This window comes from Brassica napus, chromosome C3, assembly GCF_020379485.1.
Source record: "Brassica napus cultivar Da-Ae chromosome C3, Da-Ae, whole genome shotgun sequence".
In the NCBI taxonomy this organism is placed as follows: Eukaryota; Viridiplantae; Streptophyta; class Magnoliopsida; order Brassicales; family Brassicaceae; genus Brassica; species Brassica napus.
The window spans coordinates 8050713-8066728 of NC_063446.1; the positions used below are offsets into that span (position 1 = coordinate 8050713).

A 16016-nucleotide genomic window follows, 5' to 3' on the forward strand; every position below is an offset into this window, starting at 1 on the left:
AGTGTTTTAAACTGTAGAAAAAAATCTTGCTTTATTTTTCTCATTTAAATTTTAAAGCTAAGACCGATACAGTTACATCAAATAATTATACAGATTAAATTCTAGAAAATATTCCATAGTTACAGTTTAACTATCCAACATCATTATCAATCATCACGTTTAGGTAGTACTAATGAAAAGAACAAGACATTATCATGCTGAAAAGAATGCAAGAGATACGTTTCAAACATTATCCTGTTGGTAAAAGCACTCTTTTCCTTGACCATCAAAGTTAAGAAAACATCTCAACTCAACACTAAAAAGAAACCAGATGATAAACCATGACGAGACTGGCAACACATTTATTATTTATTTAAGGTAACACAAAAAGTCTAGGACCACAACAACGGTAATATTTAATTTCGCAAATACGGAGAGATGAGAAAGATATAGGAAGGAAAAAAAAAAAAGCAAAGCCTTAGCTTCTACTCTTTCTTGGTATATTCACGGACAACAAGAGGGTGACCCAAGATCAAGATTAGAACAAGGAACTGCAGAATCTTGATAACGAATTCTGGTGTCTTGTCTTGGTTTTAAGTGGGTTGCACAGGTGCAACGTATGTCATTGTTGCTGGAACAGTAGACGAATCGATCTCACCAATGTAGTACTCCTTCATAAGTTCTCTTGCGTCTTCGCTGTGACCAACGTCTTCAAAGTCAAAAGTAGCATCTTTCCCTGTCAACAAACACCACAACAGAGCATACAAATTTATGGAACAGATTCTACTGGATCAGAGAAAAGTTTGAAGACTTGTACAAAAACCTGCTGAGGACAAGAAGACTTCATCGCCTCCAGGATGTTCATCCATGAAATGGGTTACATCATACACCTAAATTCAAAAGTAAAAGAATCATACATACACATGAATGGAAACTAGATAAGCTTCAAGAACTCAACCATGAGTCTATGAGCAGTAAAATGATTTCTCAGACAAAAGAGAAGACGTAAGAGCATCATTAGTGGAGGATGTCTTAAACTAGGTCTCTGCATATTATTATATCAATATCTAAAAACAGTTTAATTATATAACTAAAATTTATTATGTTAAAAGAAATTCAACTATTTACAAAAAGACTAGTGTATAAAGACCTCATGTGTAAAATTTCTTCATAAAGAAACATTTCTGATTTTGTCTACATTATCTCTCTCACTTTTTGAATTTTTATTAATTTATTTGGGAAGAAACTATGATGAGAAATTACATCACTACGGGTGCTCTAACTAACCTTGCCGGAGATAATAAGCCAACAATCATCGCGTTTGTTGTGCTGTGAAACTTCATCTGAAGAAAAGACCTTCTTGTCTGAAGCCATCTCTCTCTCTCCTTTGATATCTTTCCGCTTTGAGATTCAGGAGCTCTCACCCTTTAATAGGCTAAACATGGAAGTAAACATGGGGTTCCTCACCTAGTTACCTACCTAATTGTGTTCCGAAAAATACCAAACTGCCCTTAATAATTTGCTTCTGGAAAGATGACCAGGGGTAGTTTTTGGTCAAGATGTGCTTTGACTTTTAGACTAATCGAGTTGTGCTTTGAGCAAATCAAATTGGGATTTGAGCAAATCGAGTTGGGGTTTGAGCAAATCGAGTTGTGATTTGATCTTTTATTTGATGGCCCATGCTGTAACGATAAGTTAGTTTTTCCCATGAGACATGTGGGTTTCAGTTTGATGTCTCCAGTATTTTATAAGACCGAAAAAAATCTCTGACACATGCATGCATGTTCATGAAACCTTATCTTTTCCACGATTTGCAAATACTCATTTGATTATTCTTAAAAGTTGATCCGGTCCATCTGACATAAGACTTGCCACTTACGCATAAGTTTATTTGCATATATTATCGATATTTTTTTATAAATTTGATCACTTTATTTTATACATATACAATGTTATTTGTTGTTATTATATAATTTTTTTCCGATGGACCGGATCAATTTTCATTAAAAATTATAGAGTTAAACTATAATTAATATATCATGGATTGATCGGATTGGACATTAAACAAATTATGACACAAAAACCTTATTTTTTTCCACCGAACACATTCTTGAAAAGGTAAACAGTATTGTTTCCACAATTGAATTATTTTGACATTTATCTTCCATATAGTTTTGAAAAGTTTTATATCAACCATCGAACTGATACATGTCATTTTAATTATTTTGGTCGTATGTTTAAGGAAAACTTACATTTTTGTAATTTAAAGTCGTTTAAAAAAAATTAAAATATAACATATAAGAAAAATATAACATATAAGGTTTCTTCATTTTTGTAATTTAAAGTCGTTCTAAAAAAATTAAAATATAACATATAAGGTTTTCTCATTTTTGTAATTTAAAGTCATTTAAAAAAATTCAAAATATAACATATAAGAAAAAAAATCTAACTTTTTTATTATATGGTTAATGTGATTATTTAATTTTTTTAATAATATAAAATTAAACAAAAATGAAAAGGATGCAAAAATTGTTATCAAATCTTTATTATTCATAGAAATTAATTGTCATATATATGTTAATCATATTACTTAATTCCGTAGCTTTTATTTAAGGAAAGAATACATGTTTCTTATAGTTTGGATTAATATAATGTTTTCTAATAATTGGATCTGGACCAACATTTTTTTCAATTGATTCTTAAGCTGCCACGTAAGATAAAATTGTCATTCTAATTAAGTGACACTTAAGCATGGTTTCTTTTTAATTAGTACAAACTTAAGGTTACAACTTTTTAAATGATCCTCGATTAATATATAAGAGATATCAGTAAATAATATTTCATCAAAAAATAGCATATATAAAAAATATTTCAAATAGTATTCACTATTCATTAAAAAGTAAAATGACGATTATATTTCTATTTATGACTAATAACTAATTAAATATCTGAAATTTATTTCTTTTAAATATATAAATAATAAACTATACAATAAATATATATTTCACGTCTGAATTTAAGATTTAGTGGTCATAATTTAGAGATTTTGGTATTTAGAGTATGACTATCGGTGAGATTTGTCCTTCTTTAATTTCAGTTTAACTTTATTCTGATAATACTAAGTTTCTTTTTTGGACTTAAACATAAATTTAAATATGAATTAACATTTTTTGGTAAGATCCTTAACATTATTTTCGTTTCAAGTTTAATTAAGTTTTGATTTGTATGCAAGTTCGATCGATTTTTCAGATATTTTGATTCGGATTATTTGGTTGGACTGGTTAGTAGATTAAACTGAAAAATGACTATTAAATTTAACCCTTAACAATAAATTACTGTACATTTTTATTTAGCACAAATGATTTTTTTTACTGTACTGAATTTTTTGTAGTTTTTAGTTAAATTAGTACCTTGTTAGGGTTATCCGGACTGTTCGCTCGGCTATCGCACCGACCAACCACTAAACTCAGCGAACATCTTGTGATGAAATCGATGAGGCTAAAATCCCTGCCGTTAAATTGGGCTTTCTGAGGCTTTGAAACTTCCTACCCAGTACTAAAATACCACGAAAGGCCTGGTCAGACAGTCTGGTAAATTATATTACGACAATACCACCGGGAGCTGTCCGGTGTAACTTCGGTCAAAGGTTTTCTTTCTTCTTCTCGACCCAGCCACAGGATACTTGACTATGGTTAGATAGATTAGGATATTTTACATTAAGAGTTGCAGTAACTTTCTTTTTAATAGTTAGTATTGAAGTTTTACATTTTTGATAAATGTTTAATAGTTTTCCATTTTCAACAAATTTGTATCCCTGTATAACGGGTTTATATGATTAATAGTAAACAAGCTTCCAAGAATTAACTTAATCTCTAGGAGAGATTAGGTTAAAAAAAAGTAAGCTTTTTGGTTCATATCAAGTTATACACTCGTCAAGAATTAAGCCTGATATTCTTCAAAGGGTTTTTGCTTGAGAAAAGAGTTATGAAGACATCTTCAAGAAAGAGAGATTCAAGTTTCTTAGAGCAACTGATTCTCTACGTCGCAGGCGCTGCATTGGCTAGCTTGTCTCTATACGTCTGTGCCCGTCATTCCGACCCGAACCGTGACGCTTCTGACAAGGCCCTCAAGCGTAAGAGAGAAATCGCCAAGCGTCTCGGTCGTCCTCTTATCCAGACCAATCAATACGAGGTAATAAGTCTTGTCTTTTCCACTTAAATAAATTCGTTTCTTTACTTTTTTTTTTTTTTGTTTAAATGTCAGGATGTAATAGCTGGTGATGTAATAAACTCACGAAAGATAGACGTGGAGTTTGATTCTATTGGAGGGTTAGAGTCAAAGAAGCAGTCTCTGTACGAGCTTGTGATTCTACCGCTGAAAAGACCTGAGCTTTTCGCTTATGGGAAGTTGCTTGGCCCTCAAAAGGGTGTGTTGCTGTATGGTCCTCCTGGAACCGGGAAGACCATGCTTGCTAAAGCTATTGCGAAAGAATCGGGAGCTGTTTTTATAAATGTGAGGGTCTCTAATCTGATGAGCAAGTGGTTTGGTGATGCACAAAAACTTGGTAAGGATGTAGTAGACATGTTAATTATTAGTTTATTACTAACTCACAATCACAATGGCCCTGTTAGAAGCTTGGAGCGTGCTATTTTATTTTCCACTCTAAAATAAAGTCTAGAGTAAAAAACGAGTAATTTTATAAATAGAATAGTTTATATATTTTTGTTGAACAAAAATAGAATGAACTTTAAATAGAATGAACTTTTGGAGATGGTCTTATTAATTAGTAATGGGATGTGAGTTGTTCTGTTTTTTCTTTAGTGGCTGCTGTGTTTAGCTTGGCGGAGAAACTCCAGCCTGCGATTGTTTTTATCGATGAGGTGGATAGCTTTCTTGGCCAGCGAAGGTCTACGGGTAATGAGGCGATGGCGATTATGAAGACGGAGTTTATGGCTTTATGGGATGGGGTTGCTACAGACAGTGAGTCTACTGTGTCCTGTTTAACCGTTGTTGAATTAGTGCAATCTCTAAAGTATGTTTGTTTGTGTTGTAGAGAATGCGAGGGTGATGGTTCTTGGTGCGACAAACAGACCTTCCGAGCTGGATGAAGCGATATTGAGGCGTTTTGCTCAGGCGTTTGAGATAGGGATGCCTGATTGCAAGGAGAGAGCTGAGATACTGAGAGTTGTTTTGAAAGGAGAGAGGGTGGAGGAGGGTATTGACTTTGATCTTGTAGCGAGGTTGTGTGAAGACTATACCGGGTCAGATATCTTTGAGCTTTGCAAGAAAGCAGCTTACTTGCCAATCAGAGAGATACTAGAGGAGGAGAGAAAGGGCAGGAAAATTCCGGTTAGTAGTTAACCGGGTTTAGGGAATGTTAAACCTGATTTTTGTGAACTTAACTGCATTATTTTTCAGGTTCCTAGGGCATTGACACAAATGGACTTGGAGAAGGTGCTTGCTACCTCAAAGAAAACTCAGGTTGCTGCAAGCGAGTACTCTGATTCAAGGTTGCAAGGTTCGGTTTGGAGAAGGCCAAAGGATAGCGACGAGGTACAAGCAGTTATTAATGGCATCTCAAGGCTTTTAGTCTCTGGGATGATAAATCAGCAGTGACTAACAAAGCTCAGAAAGCTTAATTTCAAGTTTAGTGGCGATTGCATTCAGCTTCTCCAACAGAGTATCATACCTTTTATTCATGTCATTAGACTCCTCCTCATCATCATTGTCGTTATTAAACCAATCTGTTACAAGACGCTCTTCTTATTCTTCTCCAGCATTGCCACCTTGAACATTGTAGCGTTTGATAACTCCATCAAGGTCGCAAGCAAGTGAGCAACGCAGAAGTGGTTATTCATTTACCATTTCTTGTCCCTCAATTTTGAACATGGAGACTGAGTGATGTTACTCCATTTTAATACAAGAAATTCAAGTTATAAACTAGTTAATGTGTTAAAATATTATTTATCTGTTTTATTATATTTATATAATTTGGAAAATTTTGAAAACAGAAGCTAAAACAGGACACTAGATATATTCAGTTTAAAACATCTACAAATCCCTTATATATTAAAAGAGAAGTATTGACTTTAATGCGTTCACATTACCTTGGCCACGTGTCAGCTTGATAGACCTCCTAATAAAATGGTGACAAAAACTTTCCTATTTTGATTCAATTAATCACATGCACGTTTCTGTGATTTAGCTCATGCCGATAATTATCAAGGGTAAAGCAGAGAAACATTTCGTCTTGAAACTTGAGCAGAGAAACTTGAGAGAAATTGTATTGTGATCTTGTACTTGGGAAAACATTGTGATTTTATGAAATAAAAAGCAATCAAATCTTGTGAGGAGATAGTTGATGTATGTACCCATCGGACAAGAGCGAGACAGAGATGGCGTTGGATCTCTCGGTGTAAATCTGTAGGTAAATACTGGAGGATTGATTCTTCATTGACGCCTCTGGATGCAAGCCATTTGTATTGAACGAATAAACGGACACGTTCTTGAAGCTCTGGACGTAGTTGACGATACTTCATCCATTCTTCAGTGTCTTGTCACTTAACTCTCCATTCCTCAACTCTGACGGACATCGATTGTAATGATGTCTTTCCACAAAGTTAAACAATATCTTTCGTTAGAAAAAAAAACAAAAAAAAAATTAGTCATGAAAATTAAGTTTTGAAGCTTACTTGCATGTTACCGTTCAGAAGTGTAAAGAGAATCAACCCAAAAATACAAATTGTAATACAGAACAGGGTCTCGCCAAAATATACACTTGTGATTACATTCTGGCCATAAGAACTATAAAACAAAACCGCCAGATAATCTTAATTTATACACCATAAGTATTTTGGATCAAGTTGTTATACCTTAGATTTCTTAAACCCCACCAAAGACAATATAAGTACTCAGAGACAAAATTCGTGGTAGCAACTTGAATGGTAAAGGTTTCAGCAAATATGCAAAACTTGACATTGGTAGTTACTTGTAGCATCACAATGAGAAAGGACCTAAGTAGCATTCTGCCAATACTGACGCTCAGATTGCTGTAGACTCTTGCAGTCCAAGAAGCTATCATTGTAAAAGCGGGTTATACACTAACGAAAACGATTTCTACAATGCTACCTGACGTTGTAGTGTATACACTCTCACTTCTATCAATGACATTGATTATAATACTTATCGAGAAAACAACAATCAGCCGTTTAAAGAAATCTCACACGCACGTAAGAGATGAAAATTTCTTTATCTACAACCTAAGAAGAAAACAATGTTTGTGTTATAGCTTATCATCCTTAATGCAAGATTTTGTTGATGCTATACATATTGGAGTCCTCTTTTACATTGTTTATTCATGCACGTAACCTAAGTTTGTGTTTTTAAGAGAATGAAAAGATTGTCCTAGACGAAATTAGAATATTATGGTTAAGAATATTAAAAAGATATCAATCAAGTGTACACATACCGAATTAAACCGTTTTCGTATGGGTTTGGACAATATTTAATTGTCGTGAGTGATTGGCAATGTAAATTAATGATATTAGATGGCATATATTTCACATTTTTAGGTTATGGCAATATATATATCGAAGATTGCTTGACAAGGTAAACGATATGAAATTAAATTTGGTATTATACGGAGATACATCGTGAATTGCCTTAGGTATAGTAAAACTATATAAGACTCGCTTCTCCCATTCATTTCAGTTATTCCATAAACTCAAAATCTTACAAAATTTATCTCATTCTCCTATAGTGGCTGCAATAACTTTTGTGTCTGATTTGAAACCATTCAGGTTAATGTGGAAGATTAGGAGGAAGATCATACGTTTGTGGTAGCAGTATTGTTGCTGGTGGTCTAACCATTGAGATGGTTCTAATCGACTCTAATGTAGGCATCCTTTACTCTTCATATTACTAAGTTTTAAAAAACTTGCATGCTCAGATTCTATGTTTCGATTTTTTTTATATTCTGCGGGGTGTTGAGATTAACACTTCCATCAAAAAGGATCTGGTGAATCAGTTTGATTCATTTCTTTCACAAGGCTGTTCCAAGATTCTAATCAACTTTTCACTCAATGATTCATTAATACATGGTCCATTTTTATTAAGGTATGTTGGGTTTAAAACCTACAACAGTCCATTTGTTTAAAATTAGTTTGTGTATTTTCTTAATATCCATTTTTAAAACAATAACATAGAAATAAAAAGATAAAAATCTCAATATCCATTCAAAAATCAAATTGTTTTACTTTATAAATTATATTAAAATTAAGGGATTAAAAAATTAAATAAAATAAAAATAACTATTAAAAATAAATTATATAAAAACTACAATTAATAAAAATTATATTATTAAACTCAATAAAAACAAATTTCTATGAGTATAAATATACAACTTTTTATATTATGTCTAACATATATGAAAGTTCAAACAACACAACTAATATTAGATTATCTTATATAAAATACATAATCTTAAAACATCACCAACATTGTTTGTACGAACAACAAAAATAATATTAAATGTCTTTTTTCAACTATTATTTACATTTGATTTGATTTGCATTCGTTTAAAAATTGTAAAATAAAACCATTGAACATCAAAACTTCACTCATTTTAATCGAACAAAGAAAAATAAATATGAATTTAGAATGGTAATTATATTTTATGAGACTAAAAACCGAAAACAATGTGAACCGAACCGATATCCAGATTAAACATAATTAATATCTTTTTATTTAAAAACGAAATTAATAATCTCATCCCGCGCAAGGCGCGGGTTACTACCTAGTTACTTTAGTATAACAATTGTTTTGAAACTTATGTGATGTAAATTTATGTATATTGAGTTGATTTGAAATACTTTTAGGAACAAATAAATATGAAATTTATTTATGTTTAAAATATTTTATAATTAAAGTTATAATTTTATATAAATGTAGTTATGTGAAAGTATATTTGGTCTATCTATAGAGATTTTAAAGCATTTTCATCTCAACATTTTAATAAGTAAACGTTTTTATAACTTGAAAAAAAAAACTATGTTAATTTTACTGCTCTTCAGAACAAACATATATGGTCTAGAAAACAGGACAGGCATGAACAATCACACCTTTTGCAGTTGGACATTTAGCAACAGGACAGCCTTCACCAGAATTCCCCCACCAACCAAGCGTAATGTCACTACGTTGCAACGCAAGAAACAAAAGCACAGACATAAACCCAGTTCCTGCATCCATCCCTCCAGACAGAACATAGTTGTACCTCTGCCACCATTCTCTTTTGTACTTAAACACGAAATGTCCAAACACAAACGACATAACAAGCCAGCTCGTGAAGTTAACCGCAGTAGCTGGCGGCATTATTGCCGTGGCTCCAATCAGAACTGGCATGTGAATGTTTGAGATCCATTTCTTCTTTGGGAAGATTCTTGTGGCTAAGTAGACCAAAGCTGGAGCTATTGCACCTCCTAGGAAGAACCAGTTTATGTTTGCGTATTCTCCAAGATCACCAAACATTCTTCTCGGTCCTACAAGTCCCCAGATTACTGATGCGTCGAAGAAGACACGATCGGTTGGGCATGTCCATTGACTTCCTGGTGGAAGGAGAGAAGTGTCGCAGAGGTTTGGGATCTCGGCCATTAGCCACCAAGCTGTTGATGCATAAACAAGAACTGCTACTAAAGTTCCCACTACCTGTGAAAAACGACAGCAATAAATTAGTTAAACTGTTATGTTTTTATAGATTTAAGTGACACACTAGTAAGAAGAGCCAAATGCATGGTCCAGTTTGTAAATAATCAAGGCTAGCTCGGCCGTAAATAGGTCAGGTCCTAACACAACCAAATGAAACATCAAAATTTCAAAAGAATATATTTTTATAGACACATATCCTCAGTTTTTTTTTTTAATTAACGTTCTTACTAAATTGTCTAAAAACTCCCAAAATCTTCACGAGCTGATTCGTGGAACCGTCACCTAAATGTCTAAAGTGGAGGATTTACGGGACTGGCCCAGTCCATGGCATGTGGATTGACTCAGGGGGCATGGTGCCAGGCCAAGATTAAACCCTAAGAGATTAGGGTATTATCAAGGCCAAGCTAAATCATCTGGGGTTGGATTGGTTTATGGCAGCACTTCTAGTAAGTATACAAGATTTGCATGTGGGAAAGTAATAAGACTAACCTGTGCCATAAACATGGTTCTTGGTGGGATTTTCATGTAAGCTCCAAGCTTCAAATCAGCAAGGAAAGTCAAAGATTGAGACATGCTTATGTATCCGTAAGTCTTGAAGCATATGTTAGCAACAGGTCTCTCTGGATAAGCATACCCAATGATGTATTCCGTGATAATATTCAAACCCGGAGCCTACAACAAAACAAAACCCGGTTTAGTCATCACAACCGGTTTAATATGTATGTGTTTCTCTCTTCAAACCTGATTAGTAGTGGCCTTGATCACGCCAACGAGAGGAGTGAAGAAGATAGCTATCAAACAAGCCAAGAAAGCTCCCCACCAAGGAAGCTGAATCTGCGTCTTATAGTAAAAACACATGAAGATAACAACTGCAATATTCACCGCGAAAATCGAAAGGAACCACCAGAGAGGAACTTCTTTGTAATTCCTTTTCATTATTTTTGTATGTATATCCATTTTCTTGTTTCCACGAAGCACTCCTTTGGATTGGTTCCAAAGATCTTTACCGTCGAAAAGCAATACATGGACAACACTAGCAGTCAAGGTGGCGAAACCTAACCCGTAAGAAACAGCAAAGAAAGTGCTCATGTGGACTGGTCCTGCCTCTGCGTAAGCCTTGTGATCAAGCCGGAACTCGTCGTTGATGATGTTCCTTACCTTGTACTCTTGTCCGTTGGATACAAAGAGTTTACCGGAGTAGATTGGGAAGGTTCTGGCGTGGAAGAAGTCTAGATAGTACGATAAGGGTGTGATTACGTACATGAGAAGAAAGAACCCGACCGCTATATTTGCTGTCGCGAAGAACGGGCTAGCGAGTGGGCTTCCGAGGTAAGACGCAATGGTTGCCCAGTCTAGACCAAAGGCTCCGATACCGAGACCAACTGACCCTGAACCGAGCTGGTTTACTAAAATAGATTTAGGTCTAATCCAACATAGCCAAGAGACGGTGGTCAAGAGACTGAAGAGGTAACCGGGAAGAATATAATATGAGAAGCTAGTGACTAGCGCGATAACAAAGAACTGGTTTCTAGTAATTCCCCATTTCGATTTCACCTCTTTCTCGTGCAACGCTCTGTATATGATCAAAACAAGAGATTCTTTAAGTTTGGGATTGTAAAGTTGGATCTGAGATTTATAGAGCCTATAAACATTTTTAAGATTGATCTTAATAAAAAAAATTGATAATTCATGGGTCAGTGTCATTCGACTAAAACAGTTGATGTTTTGGTTAATGTCACAAAATTTATACACTTTTTTTTTATAAAAAGTAACATTAAAAATATAAACTAAAAGTAGTTTAGTCAATCATCAAAAAATTTAAAAAACGTCATTGGCCACGTAGTTTTTAGTAAATTTAAAATTAATATATAAATATCAAATATCATGTATTTTTTTGAAACAGTTAAAAACTTTTCAAAATATACTGTTTTGGAACAGAGTAGTAATTCTGTAAGAATTGAATTTTTCATCTGAATGTGCCTATAACCGGCCTGTAATAAGACATAGCAACATTTCGAAGTATTCGATATCGTTACCTGAAGAGAGATACTTGAACGAGATTGCTTGGCCACCACATCTCACCAGGCTCAACTAAATGTTTCCTGTACAAACCAGCCCAACCAAATCCCAATACCTTGCATGCAACAACAGAATAAAACCTATGAGTTTTTCTTTCACAAATCCTTTTTTTTTTCTTTCCCAAATCCTTAAACCTAGAAATTCATTTGGAATTTAAAAAAAAGCTATCAAATTTACCTGATTTGTGATCATAATGAGTAAAGCAGGTAAGAAATCAAGCCTTCTCTTGTAAAAAAGCTTAACAGCACTTAGAATATGACTAGCGTAAACAGCTCCAGAGCCTGAGTTTGCGAACACAGTTATAAGAACATGTTCTTTGGTACTGAACGGACCAGGATTCAACGTGAAAGACCACCTCTTCCCTTGAAAAAATCTCCTTGTCGGAAGAACCTTAGCCATGAGATGACCAATGGGAACAACAGCAATCTGAGCAGACACAGATGAGATGGTCAAAGGATTGGTTCTGTACCAAAAGAACTGGTTGACAAATGACAAGAGGACACACGCGGCTATGCCCAAAACCCACATCCTGAATGTAACCGTCGGTGCAGTTGGATCATCGGTTTTAGGCACGGTTAACTCCACTTGTGGAACTATACTTATTTCATCGTCGGCGATAAGATCAGATTCCGACTCAAGTTCCGATCTTATCTCTGTCATGTCTCTCATTGGTCTTCAAAAACACAATGTTTTGTCTCTCTGCTTTGGATACAAATAAGATAAACGTAATGTTATAAGTTTGTGTGGACCGTGTGTTTATGTAACCGTTCTTGAGATTCTCTTTTTAAATATGCAAATACATATACGCTCACATTCATGTAAATATCATATACACAAAGGATAAACCAATAAAGATAGATAGATAAGATACTCACATACTGAAGAGTTTTCTTCCTCAGGTTGTGGTTGATTTGAGATCTTGATTGAGTTATATTATTTTCTTTGGGTGCATAAAGATAATAAGATTGTTTAGACTTTATAGTAATTTTGGTATCATATCTTTAAAGAGCTTTTACATAAAACTATAAAAGGAAGTATGATACGGATTGAATTGGATTTTATTCATATCAGACCTTTATTGTGGTGTTGATGACCATTGACTGTACAATTAAGATGTAAGGAGATTACCAAAAATAAATAAAGATGTAAGGAAACTTTCTTTTTGTGCACAGACGTAAGGAAACTTATTTTTTTAATTAGTGGAGTCAAATGTTTCGTTTTGGTTAGGAAATCTGAAATCATCAACTTTATATGTGCCAAATGAATAAATTATTAAATAAGCTGCAAAGTTATTCCCTTACATAGGAGTTTTTGTAAAATATATTGTTTTTTGATAATCTGGATTAATATCCAATCCTGAAAGGCCGATTAATCTAATAATCTTATGGAGGGGGACATACCGATGATACAAAAGCTCTGTTGCTGTATGTGAGAGTTAGAGAGCCACCCTATCTGACCACATTCAGACGGATAAATCTAAATGGTAGGTTTCAGATCCGGAGCTTAGCACTTTTCCGAGCATGCCATACCACCCAATACACCTGCGTGGTCAAAATGTTTCTTTATGGTTAAGAAATCTTAAATCATTAGCTTTATATGTGCCAAATATTTGATTCTGATAAGAGAATCTTACTAAAATGTTTTATTCAATGACTTAAAGACGAGGAGTGAGAAAAGTAAAAACATTAATTAAGTTTGAATGTTATCGTCTAAACTTACATGTAGTTATGTAGTCGTACTGAATAAATATAGTCTTAAATACAAATTCGATAAGAACAGTCTAACTCAACGCAATATCATTTACTAACGTATTACGTGTACATTAATTACTTCAACGTGATTGGAATATAAAAATAAATAAATAATTGTGGTAGAAATGACAAAGCTTGCATGGTCCGAGAGATTTAGGCCATTCATTAGTTTTTTTTTCATCGGCCATTCATTAGTTGACTAGCAAAGGATATTGAAGTGTATCAGCGTATGATGAATAGAGTACTTTAGGGTAAAATTAGGAGCCGATGCATCAAAGGGTGGATTGACCGGGAAGTTTTGCATTAATATTTTTCTTAGAGAAAATATAAAATTTAGAAGTCATGTATGTTAGATTTATAACTCATTATGTATTTATAATTTATATATGTTTCTTTTAACATCTGGTTCTTAATATAAATTACTTACAACATCATAATCTAAGAGCTACATTATTACATCTGAAACATAAATATGAAAATAAAAAGTTTCATCATTCATTTATGCTTTTCAAGTTAAAATTAAACCGAATTCAAACCAAAATTTTATCAGAAAGAAAAGGATTATTTAATTCTATTTTCGGTAAAATTAACAAAACTGAAAAGAAAAACTGAATTCTATATGGATTGGCTATCTTTTGGAAAGATCCATACCATTAGTTAAGGAAAATAAATACACACTAGATCTTGACCCACACTTTTATAATTTTCTTAAGATTATGCAATAAAATATATTAATAAATTAATATAATTTGGTATTATATATTATCTAATTTTATAATAATAATTTTGTGGCATATAATATTATTACTATAAATTTTATAAATTTTGTATTTTTGTAATAAAATTTATTTTGAAAACATTATTATGTAACAATACTGATTTACATAAATTTTGTTTTATTTCTAAATTTAAAATATATGTAGAAATTAAATTAAGTTGAACCTACATAATAGAGAATTTGGTATATAGTGATTAATTAAATCAAATAAGTATAGTTGTTTAAATAATAAACCAAATTGGTTTTTAATTCAGGTGAATACACAAACGTTAATAACAGTAGACTAAAGTTTTATATATACGATATGAATAAATATCAAATGTTTCATCTATGAAGAAAAGTGTAAATTAATTGTATTACATGGTAAAAGCATTTAAAGATATGACTTCTAAGTGATTTAAATTAAAAAAAAAACACATATGAAATAAGCCATAATTTATGTGCTAAATAGATAGGATATGTTAATTTTTACATTCGAAATACTAATGAATATTTCTTTTTAAAACATTTTTAAAAATATTTCTTAAATTTAATTTTGAAATAAGTCCAATTTGAAATTATTATTATCATTAAATATTTTTTAGAGTATTTTTTATAATTATTATTTTTTGTTTACAATCAAAACTAAACTAAAATTTAGTTTCTAATTATACTTTGTGATAATTTAACTTTTAAATAACTAATTTCAAAAATATATTTAAAAAGATTCTAAAGGATATTTGAAAGATTTTGTTAGACATTTCTTTAAAATATTTATTAGTATTTCAAATAAAAATAAGGGGTTTTAGTAATTAAACCCCTCAAATAAAGATGAATTGTAAAAAAAAACCTCAACTAAAAATCATATGAAATAAACCCTCAACTTTAATTCCGTTAATATATGTTACCCTCCGTCTAAAAAACCGTGCCGGAGGGCGACATATGTTAACGGTTTATAAGTTGAGGGTTTATAATGTTGAAAACTTTGTTGAGGATTTTTTTTACGATTCAAAAATAGTTGAGGGGTTTTATCACTAAAAGTCATTAAATATTATCAAATTATTTATTATCATTTATGAATTGTTTTAGATTGATTTATAAGCCTTTAGAACTAATTTATAAATTTTAATACATTAATCTATTATAAAATTAATTTATACATCTTAAATTAATAATTTTCAACACTACTTGCAACTTATTATAACTATATTTGGCAATAGTGATATAAAAAATTTTGTGTTTATATCGTCATTGTCAAATATCAAATAATTTAAAGTTTCTAAGTTATATTAAGTCATAAGTAGTGTCGAGGATAATTCATTCATGAAGTCAATCTTTCTACTTAGAGTAGGACGCTTTTTTCATATTTTCATGATTTTTGTCATCCGGCTCATACTTTCCTATTTTCCTATATTGTTCTTGATTTATTATATTACTTTATGTTTCAAATATATTACTGATCAAGAAAATAAAAATATAATGTATTTATTCAGAAATAAATGAGAATAAAAATAATCATGCATTATTTTGGAGGGGAGGGGGGAAATATGAGCCGAATGACAGAAATCATGAAAATAGGAAAAAATGTGTCGTACTCTAAATAGAAAGATTGACTTCATGGATGAATTATCCTCGACAATACTTAAAACTTAATATAACTTAGAAATTTTAAATTATTTGATATTTAACAATGACGATATAAACACACAAATTCTTTTATATTACTATTCCCAAATATCAAATAATTT

At 32.3% G+C, this 16016-nt stretch overlaps 2 protein-coding genes and 1 pseudogene across 2 annotated transcripts; 1 reads left to right on the forward strand and 2 right to left on the reverse strand.

Moving 5' to 3' along the window:
• Positions 1–311: 311 nt before the first annotated feature.
• Positions 312–1450, reverse strand: LOC106386020 (annotated as a pseudogene).
• Positions 1451–3963: 2513 nt separating this feature from the next.
• Positions 3964–5595, forward strand: LOC106386019 (outer mitochondrial transmembrane helix translocase-like). Its single transcript, XM_013825911.3, has 5 exons — positions 3964–4170; positions 4243–4543; positions 4801–4959; positions 5033–5328; positions 5398–5595. Exons 1-5 carry the CDS (start codon positions 3964–3966, stop codon positions 5593–5595), a joined length of 1161 nt encoding a protein of 386 aa, XP_013681365.1.
• A 3420-nt stretch (positions 5596–9015) lies between these two features.
• Positions 9016–12594, reverse strand: LOC106387466 (oligopeptide transporter 8-like). The gene is made up of 5 exons (XM_013827328.3): positions 11938–12594; positions 11718–11815; positions 10423–11254; positions 10171–10353; positions 9016–9681 (listed from the first exon to the last, which is right to left on the reverse strand). Exons 1-5 carry the CDS (start codon positions 12427–12429, stop codon positions 9067–9069), a joined length of 2220 nt encoding a protein of 739 aa, XP_013682782.1. The 5' UTR covers positions 12430–12594; the 3' UTR covers positions 9016–9066.
• Positions 12595–16016: the final 3422 nt, after the last annotated feature.

Excerpts from the sequence above, each read along its gene's own strand:
- LOC106387466 (XM_013827328.3), bottom strand. The coding sequence starts at position 12,429 with ATGAGAGACATGACAGAGATAAGATCGGAACTTGAGTCGGAATCTGAT. Across the intron at positions 11,816-11,937 it reads TCATTATGATCACAAATCAG|GTATTGGGATTTGGTTGGGC; the intron begins GTAAATTTGATA and ends GTTGCATGCAAG. Across the intron at positions 10,354-10,422 it reads TCAAGGCCACTACTAATCAG|GCTCCGGGTTTGAATATTAT; the intron begins GTTTGAAGAGAG and ends GTTTTGTTGTAG.
- LOC106386019 (XM_013825911.3), top strand. The coding sequence starts at position 3,964 with ATGAAGACATCTTCAAGAAAGAGAGATTCAAGTTTCTTAGAGCAACTG. Across the intron at positions 4,960-5,032 it reads GGATGGGGTTGCTACAGACA|AGAATGCGAGGGTGATGGTT; the intron begins GTGAGTCTACTG and ends TTTGTGTTGTAG. Across the intron at positions 5,329-5,397 it reads GAAAGGGCAGGAAAATTCCG|GTTCCTAGGGCATTGACACA; the intron begins GTTAGTAGTTAA and ends ATTATTTTTCAG.